The 26,877-nt window shown below is 42.3% G+C and overlaps 1 protein-coding gene across 1 annotated transcript in view; it reads right to left on the bottom strand.

Moving 5' to 3' along the window:
• Positions 1 to 26,877, bottom strand: part of DMBT1 (deleted in malignant brain tumors 1) — an 845,773-nt gene that overhangs the window by 380,099 nt on the left and 438,797 nt on the right. Inside the window, exons 11-12 of the mRNA XM_086919609.1 lie at positions 15,428 to 15,757; positions 13,718 to 13,771 (exon numbers count right to left, since the gene is read on the bottom strand). Coding sequence (XP_086775735.1) covers positions 13,718 to 13,771; positions 15,428 to 15,757 — 384 coding nt within the window. The remainder of the gene's footprint in view (positions 1 to 13,717; positions 13,772 to 15,427; positions 15,758 to 26,877) is intronic.

The following is a 26,877-nucleotide window of genomic DNA, read 5'->3' as shown; positions in this document are numbered from 1 at the left end:
CTCTTAAGCTAACTATCTGAGCTTCCTTGCACTGCACATGAAGACTCCGGACCAAGTTCTTGTCTATTGGCGTTGCCCTCAATGCTTGGCACAGATGTTTTAGGGCTCTTGAGCATGCTGCATCAAAGCAACTCTCTCTTGGGATCTGATTCATGGTACAGGTTCTCATCAGCTAGCATTTGATTTCTGTCAATAGTTCTTTAAATGCATTCAAGAAACTACCCCTATTCAAGGTTAGGATCTAAGCAAGGGAACACTTCCATCTGCCTTTGGGCCAGGATCGCTGGCAAAAACTTTGCCTTGTCTACCCTTGCCCACTTTAATAGAAAACCATTTCTCCTGGCTAGAACTGGTCTAGGGACACTAGCTGCAGAGTATTTGGTCTTAACTTCCCAAGAAATTAGATATGTAATACCTGCATGGTCACTGAAGTTTAAACACTTTACTTCTACTTGGGCCAGCAGGCCTCCTAGAGTCTTCGAAGCCACTATATGATCAATTGTGGAACCCGTTTTCTAACACCGAAAGGTCCTGGTTAATAGTACGGAGTGGGGGTCAAGTTGGTTCATAATCTCTAAGAGCCTAATGACAAGCATCCTATGAAGTGCACTGCCATACTCTTTATGAGAAAAATGGGGGATCTCAAGCCCCTCATCATTAATCAGCCCACACTGGCTCATGCATCAAGTTGCAACTATGTGCATTAAATTCACCTACCCACAGTATGTTGAGGTGCTTGGGGTGTTCTGTACAAAGGGAGTCTATCTCTATTTATAGTAAACTGACTACCATCATATTAATTATGCCGATGACACGCAGATGATCCTTTCCTTGGAAGGAGAGGAGTCCATCTCTGTGGAGGTTTTACACAACTGCCTCAGGAATACGGCCAGCTGGTTAAAGGCAAACTCGCTTCAGTTTAATGCCGGGAAAACTGAAGTGCTTTTTAGCGCTGGAACAAGGATCCCTCGCCCGTTTCCCAACAATTTTTGGCCCCCCGAATCCGGCTCTAGCGTCCGGCCTTCAGACTCTGTCCGTAACCTGGGAGTCATGCTGAACCATGGGCTCAGTATGGACACCCATGTTCAGAAAACATTGGCCTGTTGTTTCTCCATCCTTCGCTCACTCAGGAAGGTTCTGCCCCTGCTACCATCTCATGCCCGCGTCCAGGTGGTTAGATGTACCATCCTGAGCAGGTTGGACTATTGTAATGCCCTCCTGCTCGGGTCCCCTGAGTATCTACTGGACAGACTCCAAAGGGTTCAATCTGCGGCGGCTAAATTGGCGTTGGGGCTGCCTAGGAGATCTCATGGTCCATCTGCCCTTGCAAAACTACATTGGCTTCCTCTTAGACAGAGGATTCAATTTAAAGCCCTTTGCATTGTGTTTAGGGCTCTTCACGGATGCGGCCCAGTCCCCCTCAGGTCCAAGTTTGTCTGGTACACCCCTTCCAGACACCTTCGCTCATCGGATGCTAAACTGGTAGTTGTTCCCAGATTTAAGAAGTTCAGAGCTGGTGGCAGATCCTTTCAGGTGACTGCATCCAGACTCTGGAACACTCTCCCCATCGAGATTAGGGCCACTAATGAACTTATGCAGTTTAGGAAAAAGGTAAAAACTTGGCTTTTCCCTGGCTAGCCTTCGCTCCCCAGGCATACTTCGCTGCCTTCTGTAGTCTGGATTCTATTAGCGCCAGGATGCCTGCAACGGTGACAGTCGCGCTCTATAAATTCTTAAAATAAATAAATAAATAAATAAATGGCCATATTGCCATCACAATAATTAGTTTAATAATGTACTAAAATACAATACCAGTTGTGAGGCCTTCGCATAGCAAGATACAGTAGTATGGAAATTCTATCCACAAGTTTAAAACCTTTATACTTGCTGTTCTGGCTACCAGACTGAGAATACTGCCTCCGGCTCTCCCTGCCCTGGACGTGGTGGTAAGGGTTTGATGTGAACAAAATCCATCCAGAAAAACCTGCCGTCATATCCGGCCACAACATTTTGCCAGTTTCCCTCTTTTTTTAATACCAGCAACATTCCATGTTATCATCTTTAGCCTATGCAAGCTCTCAACCCTCAGTTTTGCCATCTTCTGGGGATCAGGGACCAATTTCCCACTCTCCTGTAAACCTGATGGTTGATAACCCAGTCAATCACCGGACTCCAAAACGTCCAGTGGTTTTATGGCCTTATGGCTTATCCGGGATGTAGACGAGATTTGGAGGGAAAATTATGGATATGCGATGTACTGGCTGTAGTCGAGCATTCCAGTTTAGACCAAGCTACCTCTGTGAGCAGGAAACCCAGAGAGCTGGAAGCACGCCGAGATCAAAGCCCTACTGAAGAAACCCAAGGCGGACCCAAGTGACCTCAAGAACTTCCGGCCCATCTCCCTGCTTCCGTTCCCAGCAAAAGCCATTGAGAAGATCGTTAACTCCCAACTCACCGCCACCTAGAAGACAACAGCATCCTCGACCCCTCCCAGTCAGACTTCCGCAGGAACAACAACAACGAAACAGCCCTCATCACCGCCACAGATGACATCAGAATTCTACTCGACAACGGTGAGACAGCAGCCCTTATCCTCCTGGACCTCTCCGCCGCCTTCGACACCGTCTGCCACCTCACACTGCGCACAAGCCTCTACGATGCAGGGATCCAAGACAAGGCCCTGGACTGGACCACCTCCTTCCTCTCCGATAGAACCCAAAGAGTCCGCCTCCCCCCATTCCTTTCCCGAATCACCAAGACCGTCTGCGGTGTCCTGCAAGGATCATCCCTCAGCCCGACGCTATTCAATGTCTACATGGCACCGCTCACACGAATCGCCAGACTACACGACCTCAACATAATCTCCTACGCCGACGACACCCAGCTGATCCTCTCCCTCACCAAGGACCCCCTCAATGCCAAATCCAACCTCCACCGTTATATGAAGGCCGCCGCCGACTGGATGGAAGAAAGCCGTCTCAAACTGAACACGGACAAGACGGAGATCCTTATCCTCGGGCCCAACCCCTCAGCCTAGGACGATTCCTGGTGGCCCGCATCACTGGGTACCCACCCGGCACCAATCAACCACGCACGCAACTTAGGATTCATCCTCGAATCGAAACTCAGCTTGACGAACAAATCAACGCAGTCTCCTCCACCTGCTTCTAAACCCTCCGCAAGCTATGCAAGATCTACAGATGGATCCCGACAGACACACGGAAAACCGTCACCCAAGCCTTCGTCAGCAGCAGACTCGACTACGGAAACGCCCTCTACGCCGGAGCCCTGTCCAAGCTCATCAACAGACTTCAAAGAATCCAGAACGCCTCTGCACGCCTGATCCTCGACGTCCCACGCCGAGATCACATCACCCCCCACCTGAGACACCTGCACTGCCTCCCCGTCGACAGAAGAATCTCCTTCAAACTCTTGACACACACACACAAGGCACTTCACAACACCGGCCCAGCCTACCTCAACAGCCGTCTCTCAGTCTACGTACCCAACAGGAAACTCCGCTCCGCCGACCTCTCATTGGCTGCCATCCCACGTATCCACAGAACTACGTCCGGGGGCAGGTCCTTCTCCCACTGCGCCGTCAAGACTTGGAACACCCTCCCTCTCCTCCTATGACAAATCGAAGACCCGCAGACCTTCAGGACACTACTCAAGACCTGGCTCTTCGACCACTAGCAGCGGCTCCCCCCAGCGCCTTGAGACTCTCGCGGGTAAGCAGTGCACTTTACAAATCCCTTGATTGATTGATTGGGCTGGACCTCAGCCCAAAGTGAAATACGAATTGCTGCCACTGCCACTGGCATGCGGCGGCCTGCAGGCACCGGATTTACAGTCATATGCCCTATGTGCACAGGCGAGTTTCCTGCATCACTGATTGTATCCAACTCCATTTCAGCCACACGTGGCAATAGAGTGGGATCGTGCGTCACCGTGACCATTGTCAACGGCTTTGTTCCAGCAATACAAAGCACCTAAAGGTGAAATAGACTTGGTGGAATGTATGAGGTGGGAGTGGGATGGTCTCCGGCGCAGGGCAGAACTCACAAAGTTACACACCCTGTCAGCCTAGCTTGCGGAAAACCCATTATTCCCCCATTGCTAGACAGGGGGTCGGCCAGCAGGGCTGCTGAACTGGGAGTTAAAACTATTGCAGATTTGTTCCCAGGGTAAGAGTTTCTTGCATCACCAACCAACCTCTCTGTGCTGGAGTCCACTGCAATTGACACTCTGCTACACTACCAATTAAGAGCGACTTGCTGGACAATCTATGTTACCTTCTCTGGCCACTAGCCCTCCATGGCACTAAAGGACATGTATGACACTACATCCTCCAAAAGTCTTGTTACATGCTCACAATGAAGGCCCCCTGATAGGGTGAGGGAGGAGTGGGAGCGGGAGCTCGGATGTGAGGTCCCGGTGGACTGGTGGGAATACTGCTATGGGCAGACGGGGTGCCTATCCCCCAACTACAGGCTAGTACTGATTCACTTCAAGTATATCCATAAGATATACTGTACACCTTTGCAATTGCATAAAATGGACCTGCAGGAGACTTTTGATTGCAGACGCTGTTCTGTGGCCAGGGCCAAGTGGCCCCCCGGAGCCTGGGGATGCCTGGGGTGCCGGTATATTTGGTGATGGTGTACACTACAATCAGTTACATCATTGAGGCCCACTTGCCACCGGACCCTGTGATGTGCCTTTTGGGCTGTGTCAGGGGAATACCCATTGCACATCGCCTGTTAGTAGCAATCTTGCTCCTTTTAGCAAAAAGCAGGGTGAGACCTGCACCTACTCACACTGCATGATTGTGGGATGCTGCCTATTGATAGGAGCAACTTGACACATATTGGGAGCTTATGCAGATGAGATCCGGGCCACTATATATCTTGGAACCCTTTACCACATACATCAGAAGCAGAACTGTTGAGGCGACAGATGGGCCAAAATAGGCTGAATAATTTGGACATGGCCGGGGGGTGCGGAAGTGTGGGTGTGATGGGGGGGCTTCTGCTAACTTGTGTGATTGGTGAGACGTGGGGCTCCACTACAATTTGCCTGTTATGGTGTGATGGTGATGCATTCTAGCTGTGAGTTTGCCATGTAAGCTCTTTGATTGTTGAACAACAAAGTAAAAAAAACAAAAAAACTCCCAGTGGCTCTAGCTTGTTATATGTCCTTACACCATATCTAGGAGGATCTATATTATGCGTGGTAGGCTGAGGGGAGGGGCGGCGGCTAATAATTCTATCCCAACCCTTCTCTTGGACCTCCAAACATATGGGTTTATTAAAAAAAGAAACAAGGGTAGGGCATAGATTTGAGCACATAGGGTGGGTGTACATGGGAACCTTCTAAAAAAAATCCTATGTCACACTACAATCATCAAAATTAACAAAAATACTATCTCCACCTGTTGTTTTAGAGGACGATCCTACCGATGAAGCTCTCCTGCCATGAATATGTGCCCATGCAATGCGTAATCCACCTTTGCATTTAGTGTCAGCCAGTGCAAGACTTTTGCCGTTAGCTGGTCTGTGGTCTCTGGCTAAAATTGATTTAGTTTGGGTGTATTAGCCAATTTAAAAACATAGCAGCACGCCGCTGGGTGGGGATCTAACTTTGGGCCCCTTTTATCTCCTTGACTCATTTGCACACATATACCCTCCCGGCCGCTCAATACCCTAGGTATTCCGGTACCAGTTCCCCGTGGGTCTGGCGGGTCAGACACCTCAACAACCCAGACCGGTAGTTCATTAGGACATACCTTGATCTTTGCTGGATGGCTAAGCCCTTGTGGGTCTAGTGTAACATTAACTTGTGGAGTTTGTGGGAGGAGACCCTCCCATCTCTCCCCTTCTATAGGTTGGGGTACCCTCTGGTACTGGTGATTAAGGGGCAACAGATGTTGTGTATATTTGCTACCCTGACCCTGCCTCTTGTTCTCAACTATCCCAAGATGGTCTGTAAGGTGGGATAGGCATTCTTTGATTTTCTCTAACCTACTCAATAAAAGCTGCAGCAGTAGCAAAACAATACTTTCCATTTTGTCACACAAATCGACATTGCTATCAATATTATCGTATCTTGACATATCATCGCGCTTTACAATTTTTATGGCCGTAAAAGCTCTCTTTTTCCTTGCACCATCCCTTTTTCTCTTAACTGGAGGTGCAATCGGGGAGTTGAATCAGTGTCAGCAGGACTGGGATGAACAACACCTGGGCTGGTGGGCATGACAGTATGGCTTGCCAAGTTTGTTGTGTTCGGTGTGGTCAGAATGCTAGACGAAACATGTCCTGGCCAACCACTTCTTACCTCCTCTAATGAAAGGCATTGTTCTGTAAGTTCAATTTCTTTGGTCAGTACATGGACGGCTCTTATACATGAACAAGCCGCGGGTATTAAATATTTCACCACCTGCTCTGGGCAATTAGCCTTCCTTTTCCCCATAGTCTGCTCAAAATACAATAAGCGGGAGGGCTGGCAACTTAGAGGGGGAGCCTGGCCTCCTCCGCACGTTGACAGGCATGTATGGGCCCGACCTTGGCCTGGACTTTCCTAGGTGCAGCCCGGATGCGCCCATGTGTGCATCCCACACCCAGGTTGGAGTCGCACTTTTGAGTGCATTGGCAGAGTGGAGGGCCTGATGGGGAGTATAGCTCCTTTCTCCAGCAGTGCAAAGTTTGGGGGATGTTACCAAGGGGGGGCGATAGGCAATTATCGCCGATTTAGCGGCCGTTTTCGTCCGCTAAGCAGCGATAATTCTATCGCCCTATTAGCAAGCTGTCGCTAACTGATGTTAGCGACAGCTTGTAGGCGATAGCGAGCGGTTTGGGGCCCGCTTTGCATGTCAGCGATATTTATCGCTAATGACATGCAAAGTGGGCGTACCTAACCAGTTAGCGACTGAAATCAGTCGCTAACGTCGCTATCGCCTATTAGCAAGGCAGGCGTAGCGTTGGAAATATTCACTCTAAGCGCAAATATCTCCAAATACTAACACCTGCCCAGACCAGTTCTTAGCCATGTTATCCAATGGGAGGTGGATAACATGGCTAAGAGCATTTTGTCGCTAATGCGTGAATATCGCTGTATTCTCTGCGATATTCACGCATTTCGCCACTATCGCTAGATATTTTAGCACAATGGAGAAAAACATTGCTAATAGTATGTTTTCTCTGCTAACATATCCAACGATAGGCAGCGATATAAAAATCGTCGCTAAGCCTATTTAGCGATAAATATCGCTACTTGTTGGTAATATGCCCCTTTCTTCCTTGGCACAGCTCACCTCTTCATATACTTGTGACAGCAGCTACAAAGCCACGGGTCAGCGTTGCGCTTTTTGGCGCATTGGCAGAGTCGAGGGGCTGATGAGGAGTGTAGTTCTTTCCTCCAGCTGTGCAGGGATTGTTCCTTGGCACGGGTCACCCCTTCATATCCTCGTGACAGTAGCCTCATATCAAATGTGTGGACGTCAGTCATGTGGCCATCATTTTATTTGGGCTCCGAAATCAGGAAAGGTGATAGCATAGAAACTGAAACCATGAAGGTCCTAAAAGAGTATGGTTGACTGTGGATGGCTGCTCATGACATGACCGAATGAGCTTCAGGGGTAGGGTTTAAAGGTGGTTTCCTTCATGTCTGTAATCGAGAATGTTCATTGATCCCTGCATTGGGTGGTCTGTTCCTGTGTCCTGTGTCCTTTTGCGAATGTCTTTTCCTTGTTAGTGTCAAACCTCAGTTCATTTCTCTGTCCAGCATCTATGATTTCAGCTGACATGAATCATTCATAATGGTTACTTGAAATCAGGGTTGTGTTGTGAACAAATAGGCAGCCTCTTCATTTTACATGCTTCTTTTTACAGCAATGTGGCACAAACTAAAATTGTCGTTTCAGACGGCTCATATTCTTACCACAATGTTTCTGCATACCCTGAGATTACAAAGTAGTGACAATAAACAATCCACCACTATTTGTTTGCAGAATTTATACAGAACTGTCCTCTATGAGGTAGGCACCTTCACCTCCACTTTCAAGACACGTAAAGAGCAAGATTTCCTATCAAGCCAGTGTAATCATTGTGTCTACTGCAGCAAACAACAGAGTGATGAAAACAATGCTAGAGTTATTTGCAGCCACTGGTCATCACCCGGGCCTCATTCAAATCCATTGTTTTTCTCCAACTCTGCCACTCTCAACAGAGATTTGTCATATGCAAATGAGCCCAGCTCCAAAAGGTACAGTTCAACCTGAACTGTTAGGTCAGGACTACTCTGGATCGAAACACAAGTAACACCAGATCTGTGTTGGCCAACTTATACCACAACAGTGAGATATAACTGGTCCTGTGACACATTGAGCACATGATACACATCTGGGCATACCCATCACACTTAGGGCATCTCCTACAACAAACAGCAAACTGATTGAAGAAATGGTTGAATCAATCAAAGTCACCGTGATCACATTCCTGTCTGTAGTTTTATGACTTTATTCAAAGCACTCCATGTGCAAATCATTCTTAGCCCTGCCCCACATGGAAGACTCTAACGCATACTGCTAGACCAGGTGCCCTCTAGATGGGAACCCCAGACCAGTTTCAGGCTAGCTAGGCCTCATCAGCGAGTTAAAGTTGGTTCCTATGGCACAGTGAGCACAGGGCCCAGGTCTGGATAAAGGAGTGTGTCTATAGAATATACAGTGGCCACGACTACCACAACAACCAGCACTTCTGTTATTGTCTCCCGGTGTGCTTTAACTATCACTCACTTTCCCACCACAACAACAGCTGCCTAATTCAGATACAGCTATCTTGTCTCTGGAGCTCTCACAACTGTACCCACATACACTCTTGCAACAGTAGTAGAGAACAACAGTTCTTAGCTACAGAGCAGTACAATCTTTGACCAAGCTTTAACAAGGTCATCAACAACTGCTTCTTCAGAACTCAACTTGATTCAGTCATTAATAGCCCATTTAAACTGTTAGAGATTGTCAAACAGGTTGGCCCCAAAAACACTAACATCATCACAAATATGTCTATGAAGAAATGCCAAGCCTTTGCATCCTTTTTTTGAAGAGATAATAATGAACATTAAAAGAGGAATCTACATTGACAACAGTGAACAAATAGATCATACAGAGCCCACAAAGTCCAGCAGCACTCAGGTTTCTATATATCTCATCAAGCACAGACATTAGGCAACATGGAACTAATTCAAATCACTAGATGACTAGGAAATCAGCAAGAACATCATGTCTTTGACACCAACGTCACACTTCAATGACCCAATCTCCTCTACAATTGTACGAAATTTCAGCCAACTCATCTCTCCCATTTTGAAAATAATCACAACCACATCTCTAACTCAATGCATTATACCAGATTTTTTAAATATATCCAACACCCCCTTCTTAGCAAAACTATTAGCAAAACATGTTCACTATAAACCAACTCAGCATATTGAGCAATTAAATCAAATCAAAAATTGCCAATCCGGATTTCAACCCGGATAAAGCACAGATTAAGCGATTTTGCACATTATGGACGACACACTACACATACCATCCCTGTCTTTTCATACTGCTAGGCCTCTTCACGGCATTCGACACAGTCATTCATGACTACCTTGTGGAGCTACTTGAGCACAGAATGGTGTTCTCAGGTGATGTTCTTAAATGGTTCACCTAATTTCTTAATAATCATTCTCAATTAATCAAACATGGAAGCTCACTATCAAAGATGTAACCAGTGAGGATGGATCCATCATATTTCCAACACTCTTCAAACTATACGTGAAACTGTTGACTAAGATCCTGGAAATTGTGAACATTGCACACCATGTGAAAGCAGATGACACACAGCTCTACCTGCAAATTTCGGCTCAGAAAGATATCACCTGACTAAATGATATTCTGGGGAAAACCCAAACTTGGCTATCATGGAACTGCCTCAAGTTGAACCCAATGAAAACAGATTTCCCGCTCTTCTCGCAACCTCCTGCCCCCACCATTACATGAATAACTGACACACTTCAGGCTTGCAGTTCAATCTCTGGTTATGTCCAGACTAAACTACGGCAGCGCAACGCTAACAGACCGGTCAAAAGCACACAAGGCACTGCTAAGGGTAATCTTAAATACCACAGTGAGATTAATAACTGGACGAATATGTCTCAATCATATCACACCATCTCTGAAGTTTCTCCAGTGGCTCCCTCCGGAAGCCCGTATACAATTGAAGTGCATGCTACAGAAGGCCCTGCACCTTAAGGAACCTAGGTATCTAACAGATAAGCTCAAGTATTCAGGAAAAAGCTACTCTTTACAGAGTGCTAACTCTCACAGCTGCCAAATTCAAGACAAGGAAGACCTACACAAGCATCTTCTCCGGATCTACAACGAGAATATTGAACTGATTCCCATCTGAGATTAGTTCCAAGCCATCAATCCACACATTCAAGAAAGAAGTCAGATAGCTTCTACTCAACAGATTCATAACGTAAGTTTCTGAACATAAGTTTCTGGTACTGAGGCTTTCCACCCTCAGGAGGCCACCCCCAAGGATACTATACCACCCTAGAAGACATGCATCAACATCCCGCCACACATATTTCACCTAGATGCTGATTTCCTGTGTGGAGCACCTTGAATGTCTTGGAATTCACTCAATTGCAAAACCTGATATTGGAAGACATGAACCAAGATCAGATATTTATGTAGAGCAGTCTAATACCCAAATGACATGTTTGTGTTTTATACAAATTTCTTAATATAAATAAATAAATACAAATAAATACTAGGCCCATTGTATCTGAACCCATTCCACAAAGTGTCAAAGATAAGTCCATGAAGGAAGAGGAGCAGGAGGTAGAGGATTTGTACTGCACAAACAAGGCAGACTGAAACCAATAAGATGGTGAGAACACAATGCCTCACATCCTAGTACTCGGTTCAACTTAACTGCATCATGGTAAAGGCAGTGCATGATAACACTTCAGTGACAGTCTTTAGTTTTTCACCCTTGTTGGTGCAGCCAGTAATGTGTATCTCTAGACAAGTATTTCAGGATAGGTGACCTTCTTCACTAAAGAGCAATACATCGTTTTGGAGATAGTGGAAATGCTGCTCAAATTCCTCTCCGGTCTTTGTACCACTCACTGGGCACAAGTGCATCAGCCTGAGCTCATTAGTGCAGTAACTCAAGGACGCTTGTACAAATAAAAAGACAGTGGGAGCAGACTGCCTCATATCCCCGCAGTCAGTTCATCCCATGCATTATGCAAAATGCAGTGCATTGTAATAACTACTTCAGTGACAGACGTTAATTTTTCACCCTTTTGGTGCAGCCAGTGCTGAGTATCTCTAGACATGTGTTTCAGTATAGTTGTCCTTCTTCAGTAGAGAGCAACACACCATTTTGAAGGGTGCTGGAAATGCTGCCCAAAGTCTTCACAGGTCTCTGTACCACTTGCTGGGCGCAGGTGCATCATCAACAGCTTATAAGCTCATTCGCTCAAGGTAGCCGTTTCAAACAAAAAGAGGGTGGGAGTACACTGCCTCACAACCCAACACTCAGTTCGTCCCAATGCATCATGGTAAAGGCAGGTAATTATAAAACTTCAGTGACAGTCTTTAGTTCTTCGCTTTTGTAGGTAACTGGAACCGAATTGTGGAGGAAATTGTGCAGGCAGTGGCAGCTTAAGTATGTCCTTCTGTGCATTATAAGACTATGACACAGACATTGGAAAATATGTCACAAGGAATTCTTCCATGAAGGTGGTGATGTACAGCTGCTTAACAGCTTCATAATGTTGACAGAAGCGATTGTGGAGGCTGGAACTCATCTCCAAAGTGTATCACACAAAATAGCACAGCTGCCCACCAAACGCAAGGTAGATCTGCCATGTGGCACTGCACCTGCATATGCAAAGCTAAACGTTCTGCACAAGGCAACACATGGTTGACCTGAAAGAATATAGTAAAATAGCAAAATACGTACCATGCACTGTATCACCCAACTGTGAGGCAATTCACTAGCCTTGAAGCCATTGGACAACTTGCAATGTTAAGCGAACTGTAATCACCTACCTCGCCATCAACAAGGACATTTGCTCAACACACAGGTGAGAACTTCTCTTACTAGTAACTGCAGCCATTCTCCCTTCCCCCTCAATGTCTTCTCTATCTCATTCTTCCCAACAAATTCCCCCATCAGGCCTGGGAGAGTGTAAACCCGAACAGCACAAACTTGCAATCTAAAAACTACCCCAGTCAAAAGGAGTGCACCTCACATACTACTTACCATTATTTTCTTATTGTTCTACTTCTAATTAGTGTTTTTAGATATTCATTTAGATTGTTCACTTTATTATTGACTGTATTTGTGTTCTAATTTGGCTATGATGTTTTCTTCTGAGTTTATGTTCTTTAGAAAATGAGATTGTCTTAATATGTATTAATCGGTTACATTTTAAACTCTTAAAATTGTTGACTTTTAGTATGCTTTGCTTTAAAAAAAAAAAAAAAGAAAATAATATATATATATATATATATATTCAACACTCCTCCGTTTACACGAAAGTAATGGGCGCACTCCCTTTAAGTTCCACAAGTTAATTTATTACAATCCTTCAGCCATGATAACAGACTCGATCTACGCGTTTCGGTGCTGCAAGCACCTTGCTCACGATCACTTGCACAAGTTTTTTTACATCATTTAAAGCGACCTTAGTGTTTGATGTTACATCACATCCTGTTGTGGTTCGCTAGGCATTCTGGTATTTGTGGTTTTTTTCTAATTTTATTTAAAAAAAGGGGGGGAGTTTCTAAGTGAAATTAAACCATTTAACAAGAGAAATTAATCAAACTTTTGGCCTCAACCTTATATTTACAATGTTGTTGGCTGACATTTATAATTGTGCATCATTATTATTTGTGTCAATTATTTTATATACATATATATATTACCGTGAAATTTATGTTGAGGGTGATTTTTCTGCCTACGATTTACTGCTCGGCGATTCTGAGACATTTTGCATGTAAATGTATTCATTTGTATTTTTGCATTTTTCTAATTAGTATGGTCACGTGCACTTTATGTTGACCCAAAAGGATTTGGAGTTTGGGTGAAGTGAAAATAACTAACAAAAACAAGTAGTAATTTCGCTCTTCCAAACTCGTAATTGGAGCCTAAATGCGAAATACTTGAAGACTGTAACTTATGTGAATGGTAAACATTGTAAATATTGTGAAGTTGAGAAGCTTAACCCCTTGCCCGCGGCCAGAATTCCACTCCTGTGCGGCACATTCAGATCGCGGGCGTGGTCGTGACGGCTCGCGGCCGTCATCAGCACACGAGCACTGTGTGCCATGACGGACGGGAGCCGTTACCAGCACGCAAGGGGTTAAAGAACACTACATCACAATGCACAACAGTGCGCACACCAGACTCTCTTAGTACTAGTTGGCTTTATGCTTGTATTTTACCCTGTACAGTGCGGAGCTGCCTTGTGGCTAGATTCAAGCCATGAAAATAGAAACATATATACATACCTCTATACATACATACAATCTAATTAAAACACAACAGAATTCTGTCAGTCAGCTTAATATTGCAGTCTTTTGTTTTCAGAATCATTAAATACATTTCAAAAGGTGCAGTCACATTTCACATCTGACTGCTTTTACCTGCTTGTGTAGTAGTGGATGTTGGTCGTGTTGCTGTAATCGATGTAATTGCCCCTGTAATAAAAAACAACGTAATGATTGGTTAGCTAATTAAGAAAATAAAATACATTTTCAAAAACAGTTTTCCTATTGCACCCTCTCATGTGCTCCATTTGTGGAGAGTAGAACGACGATTGAATCGATAACCTAGTGCCCAAGCATTTGTGTAGGCCATCACATTGGTGCATCATTAACTTATGAGGAAATGTTTCTCTATGCTTGTATTTTGCTGTATTTTATCCCTAGTGGAAGGAGTTGTTTTATTTAGTTTAGATGTTGCCATCCCAAGAAGAACTAACAGTTAATAACATACATTAAAAGACACGAAGAGACACAGCAATAAAATATATCTTCCATGGAGGAAAAATATTAAGAAATTCATATGCAAACTTAATCTATTATGGAATTCAATTAAACACAGATTTCAAATGAAGTTTATATATGTTTCCCTCCAAAACTCTTGAAGTCTTTGTATATGTGATAAGCATCAGTAGTAGTTCGAGGAGGCCAGTTATGATCTATCTCCGTCCTCTCAAGCCCTGATCACTTGTGAGACACTAAATTCTAGTGGTCCTGTGACAGCAAATATGAAGATTCTCACTTTCATGGTATTACCACATGCCTATACAGTTTCCTAAGCTAAATTGTGTCTGTCAAGCCACCCAGTTTCTTGGAAAAAATGCCCGGGAAATACTAATACATGTAAAATTTGTTTTGCCACAATAAATGTGAAATTCTGCATGGTTTGCCTTTGTTGCTTAATTTAAAGCACCATACATACACCTCATCTCAAGGCATTGGCATTTGCCATATAAGGTAAATACCTCACCCCATCCACTCCTATTGTGACTAGGGCATTTATACAGGTTAAAAAATGAAAGTAAATTCTTCCTTTGTCCTACTTTCAAACAGGATTTTCCCTTCCTGCTGTACCTTAGCAGTTTCACAACACACTCACCCCCTTACTGTGGGCAATAATCATTCCAACTTATTTAGAACAAACCATATTATGCTTACTTCATCTGTCACAATGTGAGAAACACTAGTTCTTTCATTTTTTTTTTACACAACATTTCAATTCAAGAATCACTTCTAGTTTAGTTACTAGGTAGTGAAAGCTCCACTTTTAATCCCAGGTTACCCTTTATCGCTGTCACAACCACATAACATTTTCATATAGTTACTTTTCTTAGCTTTAAACTACTAAGATACTTCATATTATAGAGCAGAACAAACCAGATATATGCTCTATATTGCAGAACGCAGACTTCCAACCGACCCAATTCACCCACTAATTTACACACTAACACTTAAAGCCTGATTTAGATCTTGGAGGATGAGTAATTGCATCACAACAGAGATGGATATCTCATATGCCGAAATATAAATCAAAATATATCCTAGGAGACTCATATTTTGACGGATAGGATGTTTTCACAGTTGTGAGAGAGTAACCAGTCCACCAAGATCTAAATCAAACCCTTTTTTACCATATATTTAATTTCATATGGAATTAACAGGAATGCAGTTTACATTATATTTCAACAATACATCAAACATCCAAAAATGCATTCACCCAATGTCCACCCTACACCACACTTCTTCTTTATTTATAGATAAGAAGAAGGTGAGTTTCTTTTGATTTTTTATAGTAGATACATTGCAAAATACCTGAACAGATGACCCCAGCATCGTTGCTATGGAGACAGTTATGTATGTTCCATCCTTTGTTGGGACAGTCCCACAGGTGAGCTTCTTTTCCTCTACAGAGCACATCATCTAGAAGAATGCTTCCAGTTCCTTGACCAAAAAAGGCCCCTCCAGGAGACGCCTGGACAGTTCCACAGCCCAGCTGTCTGCACACAACTTGTGAATTTGCTGTACTCCAGAAATCATCACACACGGTCCCCCAGGCGCCTCTATAATAAACTTCTATGCGGCCAGCACAGTTCTGTCCGCCATTAACCAGGCGTAAGTCCACACTTTCAGTATCTCGAGGAGCTAGAGGGACAAAAATTACATCAACCTCTTATCATACACATCAAGTTATGTAAAACTGCAAAACAAATTAGAACAATGACAGTTAAATCACACTTTAGCCTTTATCCCTGACCTCAGGTGACGAGTAGTGAGGAGTTGTTGGAAGTTTCTTAGAGCAGTAGTCTCCCTTGTACCTTTAATATTAATAACGTTCCCATAGTCAGTGGAAATGTGTTCTAGTGAACATAGGTGATGAATTTAGAATGCTTTATTTACAGCAATGTGGCACAGACTAAATCTATGTCGTTTCAGATGGCTCATAATCTTACCACAATGTTGCTGCATACCCTGAGATTACAAAGTAATGACAATAAACAATCCACCACTATTTGTTTGCAGAATATATACAGAACTGTCCTCTATGAGGTATGCACCTTCACCTCCACTTTGAAGACACGTAAAGAGCAAGATATCCTATCAAGTCAGTGTAATCATTGTGTCTACTGCAACAAACAACAGAGTGATGAAAGCAATGCTTGAGTTATTTGCAGCCACTGCTCATCACGCAGGCCTCATTCCAATCCATTGTTTTTCTCCCACTCTGCCACTCTCATCAGAGATCTGTCATATGCAAATGAGTCCAGCTCCAAAAGGTACAGTTCAACCTGAACTGTTAGGGCAGGTCTACTCTGGATCGAAACACAAGCAACACCAGACCTGTTTTGGCCAACGTATACCACAACAGTGAGATATAACTGGTCCTGTGACACATTGAGCACATGATACACATCTGGGCATACCCATTACACTTAGGGCATCTTCTACAACAAACAGCAAACTGATGGAAGAAATGGTTAAATTAATCAAAGTCACCGGTGATCACATTCCAGTCTGTAGTTTTATGACTCTATTCATAGCAATTCTTAACAACAAAAGAGAGCCTATTATTGTGAATTCCTATAGAGACTATATGTCTAAGTGACGAAACACACAGTGACTGAATTAAATGAAGTGGGTGGCCAAAAACTAAAGGGACAGGGAGAAAAAACTAACAAGAAGTTTTCTGAATCTCTGATTTCACAGATCAGCCGATCTGTAAATAATATTTGCCGTACATTCATGGTTGGAAGTTAACCCGATTGCGCTAGTTACTTCCGTGTTCACTATCCACTTCCTACAGTGTACACCAGACGACTAGACCGCTAACTTCGCAATTGAAATAATCACGATATTGTGACAATATTATTGGTCTAACACACTCCATTGATGTAATAATACAGCGAAGGGAATAACAAGCAGTATGTGGTTAAAAATAGATTGAAGTTCTATTTAAACCAGGGTCTCCATCCACTCAGCTGGTTGTACTGTCACAAACAAAAAAGTTGGGATCTTTTATTGTCACCACTTATTCACTGATTTCACACACTTCACTGCTGACATACCTGCTCCGCTGTAACTGCAGGCGTTGAAGCACACAGGGGGATATTCAGTCCCTCCTGTGACGAACCCCATGATGAAGCATGTCACCACTAGGGTGAGTGAGGGTTCTTTAAGAAAATTGTTTTTTCTCCCTGTCCCTTTAGTTTTTTAGCCACCCATTTCATTTAATTCAGTCACTGTGTGTTTCGTCACTTAGACATATAGTCTCTATAGGAATTCACAATAATAGGCTCTCTTTTGTTGTTAAGAATTGTGATTAAGGGGTAGGAGAGTAGCCCTTTATACCCTTCCTCTCTGGTTGTATTTATCTATTCATAGCAATCCATATGCAAACCAGTCTTAGCCCTGCCCCACAAGGAAGACTCTAACCTATGCTGCTAGGCCAGGTTCTCTCTAGATGGGAACACCCGGATCAGTTTCAGCCTAGTTAAGCCTCATCAGTGAGGTAACGTTGGTTCCTATGGCGCAGTGAGCACAGGACCCAGGTCAGGACGTAGGCGTGTGTCTATAGAATATACAGTGGCCACAACTACCACAACAACCTGAACTTCTGTTAATGTCTTCCGGTGTGCTTTAACTATCACTCAGTTTGCCACCACAACACCAACTGCCTAATTCAGATCAAGCTATCTTGTCTCTGGAGCTCTCACAACTGTACCCACATACACTCTTGCAACAGTAGTGGAGAACGACAGTGCTTAGCTACAGAGCAGTACAATCTTTGTCCAAGCTTTCACAAGGTCATCAACAACTGCTTCTTCAGAACTCAACTTGATGCAGTTATTAATAGCCCATTTAAACTGTTAGAGATTGTCAAACAGGTTGGCCCCAAAACCCCTAACATCATCACAAATATGTCTATGAAGAAGTGCAAAGCATTTGCATCCTCTTTTTGAAGAGATAATAATGAACATTAAGAGAGAAATCTACAATGACAACAGTGAACGCATAGATCATACAGAGCCCACAAAATCCAGCAGCACTCAGGTTTCTATATATCCCATCAAGCACAGACATGAAGCAACATGGAACTAATTCAATTCACTAGATGGCTAGGAAATCAGCAAGAACATCATGGCTTTGACACCAACTTCACACTTCAATGACCCAATCTCCTCTACAATTGTACGAAATTTCAGCCAACTCATCTCTTCCATTTTGAAAATAATCACAACCGCATCTCTAGCTAAATGCATTATACCAGATTGCTTATTTTTTAAACTATATCCAACACCCCCTTCTTAGCAAAACTATTAGCAACACATGTTCACTATGAACCAACTCAGCATATTGAGCAATTAAATCTAATCAAAATGTGCCAATCAGGAGTTCGACCCTGATAAAGCACAGATTAAGCCATTTTGCACATTATGGACGACACACTACAGTTATTTGATCAGATCCATTCCTGTCTTTTCATACTGCTAGGTCTCTTCTCGGCATTCAACACAATCATTCATGACTGCCTTGTGGAGCTACTCGAACACAGAATGGTGTTCTCAGGTAATGTTCTTAAATGGTTCACCTATTTTCTTAATAATCATTCTCAATGAATCAAACATGGAAGCTCACTATCAAAGATGTAACCGGTGAGGATGGATCCATCATATTTCCAACACTCTTCAAACTATACGTGGAACCGTTGACTAAGATCCTGGAAATTGTGAACATTGCACACCATGTGTAAGCAGGTGACACACAGCTCTACCTAAAAACTTCAACTCAGGAAGATATCACCTGACTAAATGACATTCTGGTGAAAACCCAAACTTGGCTATCATGGAACTGTCTCAAGTTGAACCCAATGAAAACAGAATTCCCACTCTTCTCGCAACCTCCTGCCCCCACCATTACATGAATGACTGACACACTTCAGGCTTGCAGTTCAATCTCTGGTTATGTCCAGATTAAACTACGGCAGCGCAACGCTAACAGACTTGTCAAAAACACACAAGGCACTGCTAAGGGTAATCTTAAATCCCACAGTGAGATTAATAACTGGACGAATATGTCTCAATCATATCACACCATATCTGAAGTTACTCCAGTGGCCCCCTCCAGAAGCCAGGATACAATTGAAGATAATGTGCATGATACAGAAGGCCCGGCACCTTAAGGAACCTAGGTATCTAACAGATAAGCTCAAGTTTTCAGGAGGAAGTTAACTCTCCCAGCTGCCAAATTCAAGACAAGGAAGACCTACACAAGCATCTTCTCCGGATCTACAACGAGAATATGGAACTCATTCCCATCTGAGATTAGTTCCAAGCCATCAATCCACAAATTCAAGAAAAAAGTCAGATAGCTTCTACTCAACTGATTCATAAAGTAAGTTTCTGAACATACGTTTCTGGTAGTGAGGCTTTCCACCCTCAGGAGGCCACCCCCAAGGATACTATACCACTCTAGCAGACATGTATCAACATCCCGCCACAAATATTTCACCTAGATGCTGATTTCCTGTGTAGAGTATCTTGAATGTCTTGGAATTCACTCAATTGCAAAACCTGATATTAGAAGACGTGAACCAAGATCTGATATTTATGTAGAGCACTCTAATACCCAAATGACATGTTTGCGTTTTATGCAAATTTCTAAATATAAATAAATAAATACAAATAAATACTAGGCCCATTGTGTCTGAACCCATTCTACAAAGTGTCAAAAATAAGTCCATGCAGGAAGAGGAGCAGGAGGTAGAGGATTTGTACTGTACAAACAAGGCAGACTGAAACCAATAAGATGGTGAGAACACACCGCCTCACATCCTAGCACTCGGTTCAACTTAACTGCATCATGGTAAAGGCAGTGCATGATAAAACTTTAGTAACAGTCTTTAGTTTTTCACCCTTGTTGGTGCAGCCAGTAATGTGTATCTCTAGACAAGTATTTCAGGATAGGTGACCTTCTTCACTAAAGAGCAACACATTGTTTTGGAGATAGTGGAAAAGCTGCTCAAATTCCTCTCCGGTCTTTGTACCACTCACTGGGCACAAGTGCATCAGCCAGAGCTCATTAGTACAGTAACTCAAGGACTCTTGGACAAACAAAAAGACAGTGGGAGCAGACTGCCTCATATCACAGCAGTCAGTTCATCCCATGCATCATGGAAAATGCTGTGCATTGTAATAACTACTTCAGTGACAGTCGTTAGTTTTTCACCCAGTGCTGTGTATCTCTAGACATGTGTTTGGGTATAGTTGTCCTTCTTCAGTAGAGAGCAACACACCATTTTGAAGTGTGATGGAAATGCTGCCCAAAGTCTTCTCAGGTCTCTTTACCACTCGCTGGGCGCAGGTGCATCATCAACAGCTTATAAGCTCATTCGCTCAAGGTAGCTGTTTCAAACAAAAAGAGGGTGGGAGTATACTGTCTCACATCCCAACACTCAGTTCACCCCAATGCATCATGGTAAAGGCAGGTAATTATAAAACTTCAGTGACAGTCTTTAGTTCTTCGCTTTTGTATGTAACTGGAACCGAATTGTGGAGGAAATTGTGCAGCCAGTGGCAGCTGAAGTATGTTCTTCTGTGCATTATAAGACTATGGCACAGACATTGGAAAAGATGTCACAAGGAATTATTCCATGAAGGTGGTGATGTACAGCTACTTAACAGCTTCATAATGTTGACAGAGGCAATTTTGGAGGCTGGAACTCATCTCCAAAGTGTATCACACAACATAGCACAGCTGCTCACCAAACGCAATTTCTATCTGCCATGTGGCACTACACCTGCATATGCAGAGCTACACGTTCTGCACAAGACAACACATAGTTGACCTGAAAGAATATAGGAAAAGAGCAAAATACGTACCATGCACTGCATTACCCAACTGTGAGGCAATTCACTAGCCTTGAAGTTATTGGACAACTTGCAATGTTAAGCGAACTACATTCACCTACCTCGCAATCAAAAAGGACATTTGCTCAACACACAGGTGAGAACTTCTCTTACTAGTAACTGCAGCCGTTCTCCCTTCCCCCTCAATGTCTTCCCTATCTCATTCTTCTCAACAAATTCCCCCATCAGGCCTGTGAGGGCATATACCCGAACAGCACAAACTTGCGATCTAGAACCTACCCCAGTCAAAAGGAGTGCACCTCACATACTATTTGTCATTCTTTTCTTATTGTTCCACTTCTAATTAGTGTTTTAGATATTCATTTAGATTGTTCATTTTATTATTGAATGTATTTGTGTTCTAATTTGACTATGATGTTTTCTACTGAGTTTATGTTCTTTAGAAAATGAGATTGTCTTAATATTTATTAATTGGTTAAATTTTAAACTCTTAAAATTGTTGATTTGTAGTATGCTTTGCTTTTAATATATATATATATATATATAAGGCGGTGGGTGAAGTCAATGACAGTTAACAAATAATCGTGCAACCATGTCAGCGGCAACAGTAAAGGATCGAGAGAGCGCAGCGGAGGAGCTGTTCTCCAATGAGGCAACCTGGCCAAAAACAAAAGAAACAAGCATTGATAAAAGTACATTTGAAGGGACAGAATTAAAGGACAAATATAAGGCACTTGAGAAATTAATGCGCACAGAAATAGTCAAATGGTGGGAGGCTAAATCACTTCGTCGTTACTTGGAGGTGAATCGAATACCTAGGGGATTAAGAATCATGATTGCCCCTTCATATGACACTCCAAATCCCACGTTAATGGCTGAGTGGGCGGAATGCAATTTAGACTCCTCCAGAAAACTAGTGGAATTACTGGTGAAACACGCAGAAAAAGATCGGGAAGAAATTCTTCCGAAAATAGATACCATGCGCAGTGAAATAGAGGCAATGAGTGACCCACAAACGTCCAAAGCAAAGTTTGAGGAGGAAATGGAACACAAATTAAAAAAGGAAGAAGACAAAATAAAAAATCGTAAGGCGTACAAATTTAGGAGGGACAAGGAAGATTATGAAAATGGAAGAATTTTCACATTCTCAAGGAAATATGACACCATGCGAAAAAATAATTCTGGCAAACCAAACAGTGAGAAGACCCGCCAAACCCCGCAACCCTCTCACCCATCACAACCCGTGAGAGAAACAAAATTGGAAACATCTTCTCCATCGGGATCTAGCGTTTATACGGAAAGTGGATCGGAAGGTGGTGACGACCCAGCCGAAACCACCAGATTAACTATGGGTGAAGAGCTGGAATATATCCGCAAGACCCGGCGTGAGACATTGCGTTCAGCAGGAAACAAACAGCCGGCAAAAAACGAACAAGGAGCAGGGGGGAGAGGAGGGCCGCCCAGAGGAAACGCCACGAAGCGAGGGGGATGGGGCCGCGGTGCATGGAAGAACAAACAAGTGAAGAAAACGTAAGAATTCGGAGTATGAGCCCAAATTCAAATACTATCATAAACTTAGCAAACATTGATTTGACAATGGCGGAAAAACAGCTGCTGTCATTAGGACTTTCATACTGCCCTGAAAGCAATTTTCAGTATACCAAAACAAGGGCAGATGTTTTTCAATTCATACGTAAACTGAAATTGCAGAATTTCCATAAATCACAATTGGCAACTAAATCAAAAACCAAACCCAGAGATGACCAAGCTGGAATCACTATGAATTTGGCAGCCAGTGACTATGAACTACTAACTTCGGTTCAAGGTATAATCAACACGCAGAACAGTACACAAAATGACATGGAGTCACAAAATGAACACGTTTCACAAGAATTCCCAATCCTCAATACCCAACAAGTGAGGAGTTTGGCAAACAAAAAGCCAGAAACCCCTTTCAAAAGAAAATCCAAGTTTGTGCCCATTACGACCAAAGACTCAATAGATGTTTTCAATGATGCAGTGGTCGCTCAAGTTAAAAAACTACATACCAAAATACAAATGACGAAAAGGAGAAGATCTAAAGAACAAATTCAATATGATCTTTTGCTGGAAAAATTGAAGAAGGAAAATAATGTGGTAATAAGAAATTTGGATAAAGGGGGAAACATTGTGTTATGGCCTCTTTCACAATATCTAACTGAAGCAAACAACCAGCTCAGCGATACACAATGTTACCACCACAGCTCTCCCATCAAATATAAACAGATGCAGGATGAATTATGTAGTAAACTACTGGCATGGAAAAGTCTGGGTCTCCTAAATATGGAAGAATTCAAATTCCTAAAAAAGAACATCCTCGCACGCCAGTGATTTACTTCATACCGAAAAAATACATAAAAATAAGGAGACACCTCTAGGACGACCGATCATCGCGGCATGTGATGGTCCACTTGAAAACTTGTCACAATACATAGACTTCTTCCTGCAAGAACATGTATGTAAATTAGAGTCCTATATAAAAGACACTGGAGACTTTTTGTCCAAAATTGAAAAGGTCAAATGGGAGAAGGGATACCATCTCATAACCCTTGATGTCTCCTCATTATATACTTGTATCAGGAATATAGATGGAGTGAGAGCTGTTGAATATTTTCTGGCTAAAAGACCTATTGAATTTACGATGCATAACAAAATGCTTATTGATATGTTATCATTTTGGTTTGGAACACAATTTTTTCCTTTTCAACAAACAGATGTACCGCCAAGTTCAGGGTGTCGCCATGGGGGCCAGCTTCTCCCCCAGTTATGCCTGTTTGTTTATGGGCTGGTGGGAGGAGCTGGTCCTCAGGGGGCAGTATCAGGACACCTGTAGGAACAACATTGTATTATGGTTACGGTACATTGATGATTTGATAATAGTGTGGAAAGGTAGCAAAGAGGACGCACAGACATTCATTGACAACATAAATACCAACAATGTAAACTTATGCTTCACATCAGACATAAGTAACAGTCAGGTCTCCTTCCTAGATGTGTTAGTCAAAATTGACGAAGACAAGATTAAGACCACTTTGTTTAGAAAGGAAACTGCAGGGAATACCCTGCTACATGCAAGCAGTGCACATCCGAGCAATCTCATCCACAGCATCCCCTATGGGGAAATGCTGCGGCTACGTAGAATATGTAGTGATGAGGGAGAATTGAAAAAACATCAACAGGAAAGCAAATGTAGATTTCTAGACAGAGGTTACAGTGCTAAAACTCTGGATGCGGCAATTGTTAAATCTAGATTAAAATCGAGGGATGAACTCTTGGGCAATATAGAGGCCCCCATAACGGAAGGTACAGGCACCATACAAACATCTGAGGAAACACCTAGATTAATCATGACTTATAATCGCCAGCATAGGGAATTGCATAAAATAATTCAGCGCAATTAGCATCTAGTCAAAGAAGACCCTGTAATTGGTAACAATCTCCCTGACTATCCGGCAATCACATACAGAAAGGCTACCTCAATGGGGGATGTCTTGGTAAAGAGTAGCCCAGAATACAGGGAAAACATGGGTTGGTCCTTGGCACGGAAAGGTTTTTATAAATGCCCTAGTTGTAAGGCTTGCACATATGGGGTGAATAAAACTTCTTATGTGACAGCCTTCAGCTCAAAACCACAGAACATAAAATATCACTTAACCTGTAAAAGTGAATTTGTGGTTTACATATTAGAATGCAGCTGCAATTTGAAGTATGTAGGCAGTACAAAACTCCCAAGCCACAAGAGGATTTTGGAGCACATCAGGGCGATTAACAACAACGACCCCAACTACCCTGTGGCAAGGCATTTTCATGAAGTACATGGTGGAAACCCAAAAGATCTAAGGTACTTCATAATTGACACTGTCCCAATTCAGAGAAGAGGAGGGGATAGGGAGGGCATGCTTCGCCGGCTGGAAACCCATTACATACTCACACTAGATACGAAACAGCCAAATGGTTTAAATATGAGTGAGGATATGTACACGTTCTTAGAGTGATAATTAGGATCATCACTGTAAAAATTGCACTTTATTTCTATGTGGTCTTTCATTAATAAGAACTAATGTTCCACAAAACTTCAACCTCTCAATGTAAAAAATCTTAATAGTTTTTTATGAAGATAAATATATATATGTAATTTTAAAGACGAAAGATAAATATTAGAGTATATTTTTGATATTGAATGGGTTTTAATTATTTATGCAATTTTATTGACTTATGAATGAATTGAATGACAACAAAAAAAGTTTTGATGTTAACAATTGTGGGAATCATTCTTAACAAGTTGCAAGAAATGCAGTTTATTGGTAAAATCCATGAAATATTCGTCTTTTCTCATATCTATCCCTTCATATAGATAAAATTGTTTACTGGCAGGGTAACATGTAAAATTAAGATGATTTGTTTATTCACTTAGGGTGTTATTATTACATTTTTTTGCATGATAATATCAGTATCTTTTAGTCTCATTTTGGTTCACGGAGATGCACTATGGTATTCAGTGAATGGATATCCAAGAAAATAACAGTTGATGAGATATGAATTGAGGGTTTAGCAGATGTAAACAATGTTGTGATAGCTATAAGAAACATATGTATTATACATAGAATTTCCTTGGCTTTACATTTATGTACAGTTTATATTTTTGTATTTTACATTTAAAATAATCCCCAACCTGTATTTTACGTATCACACAAGAAAAACATGACTGATAAGTATGTTTTCTATGTCCATTCACGCACTAGCACTTTAAAAGGAGGTGCAACCCACGACACTGTTGTCATATGATCAAGGCAGGGAGCTGCCGAAACGCGTCGTGGTGATGTGGTTGCACTTAAAAGCAAAATAAAAAAAGAAGCACCAAATTGGGTCTACCTCGTCTTTCTGCGTGTCCTGTTTGCAAGTTTTCGTGGAGGAAACGGAGGATGAGTCTTTGCAGCATATATATATATATATATATATATATATATATATATATATATATATATATATATATACATATATATATATATATATATATATATATATATATATAGATATATATATATATATATATATATATATATTGTCAGACGAGACATGCTATGTGAAAGTTAACCACACTTACCTGACCAAACTACAGAGTAGAGTCCATCAGTACACACACGAATGGAACAATAAGGGTCTGTTAAACTGGGATGAGACTAAATTTCTCATCAATAAAAATCCTACTACACCCACACTCTATTTGCTACCCAAGGTACACAAGAACCCCACTACACCACCAGGGAGACCTATCGTGTCCTCTATTAACAGTCTCATGGAGAATATATCTCACTATGTGGATTATTTTTTGAAAGATTATGTAAAGGGTTTAACCTCCCACATACAGGACACCAAGGATTTCCTCCAAAAAGTGGAGAATATCAATTGGGAGCAACACTTCTGGTTGGTATCATTGGACGTAGAGAGCCTCTATACGTCCATAAGACATAGAGATGGCCTCAAAGCATGCGAGTACTTTCTACAGACCAGAAGTAACCATTTGAAAACACACTCCAATATGTTGTTACAAATGATTGAATTATGCTTAGAGGAAAATGTATTTCTGTTTGATGGATCCTTGTATAAACAGATACAGGGCACGTCGATGGGCACCTGTTTTGCCCCCAGCTACGCCAATCTTTTGGTAGGCTGGTGGGAGGAACAGGTGCTCAGGGACGATGCCCATGAAGAATGGACAAAAAACGTAAATGTTTGGGTCAGGTTCATTGACGACATTTTCTTTGTCTGGGAGGGTAATGAGAATGATCTTGCTACGTTTGTAAACATCTTAAATTCTAATAACCTGAACTTGAAATTTACTATGAAGTATAGTCAAAC

The sequence above is a fragment of the Lissotriton vulgaris genome, chromosome 5, assembly GCF_964263255.1.
Source record: "Lissotriton vulgaris chromosome 5, aLisVul1.2, whole genome shotgun sequence".
NCBI lineage: Eukaryota > Metazoa > Chordata > Amphibia > Caudata > Salamandridae > Lissotriton > Lissotriton vulgaris.
Note: the sequence above shows the minus strand (reverse complement) of the source record. Positions and strands in the feature narration are given on the sequence as shown.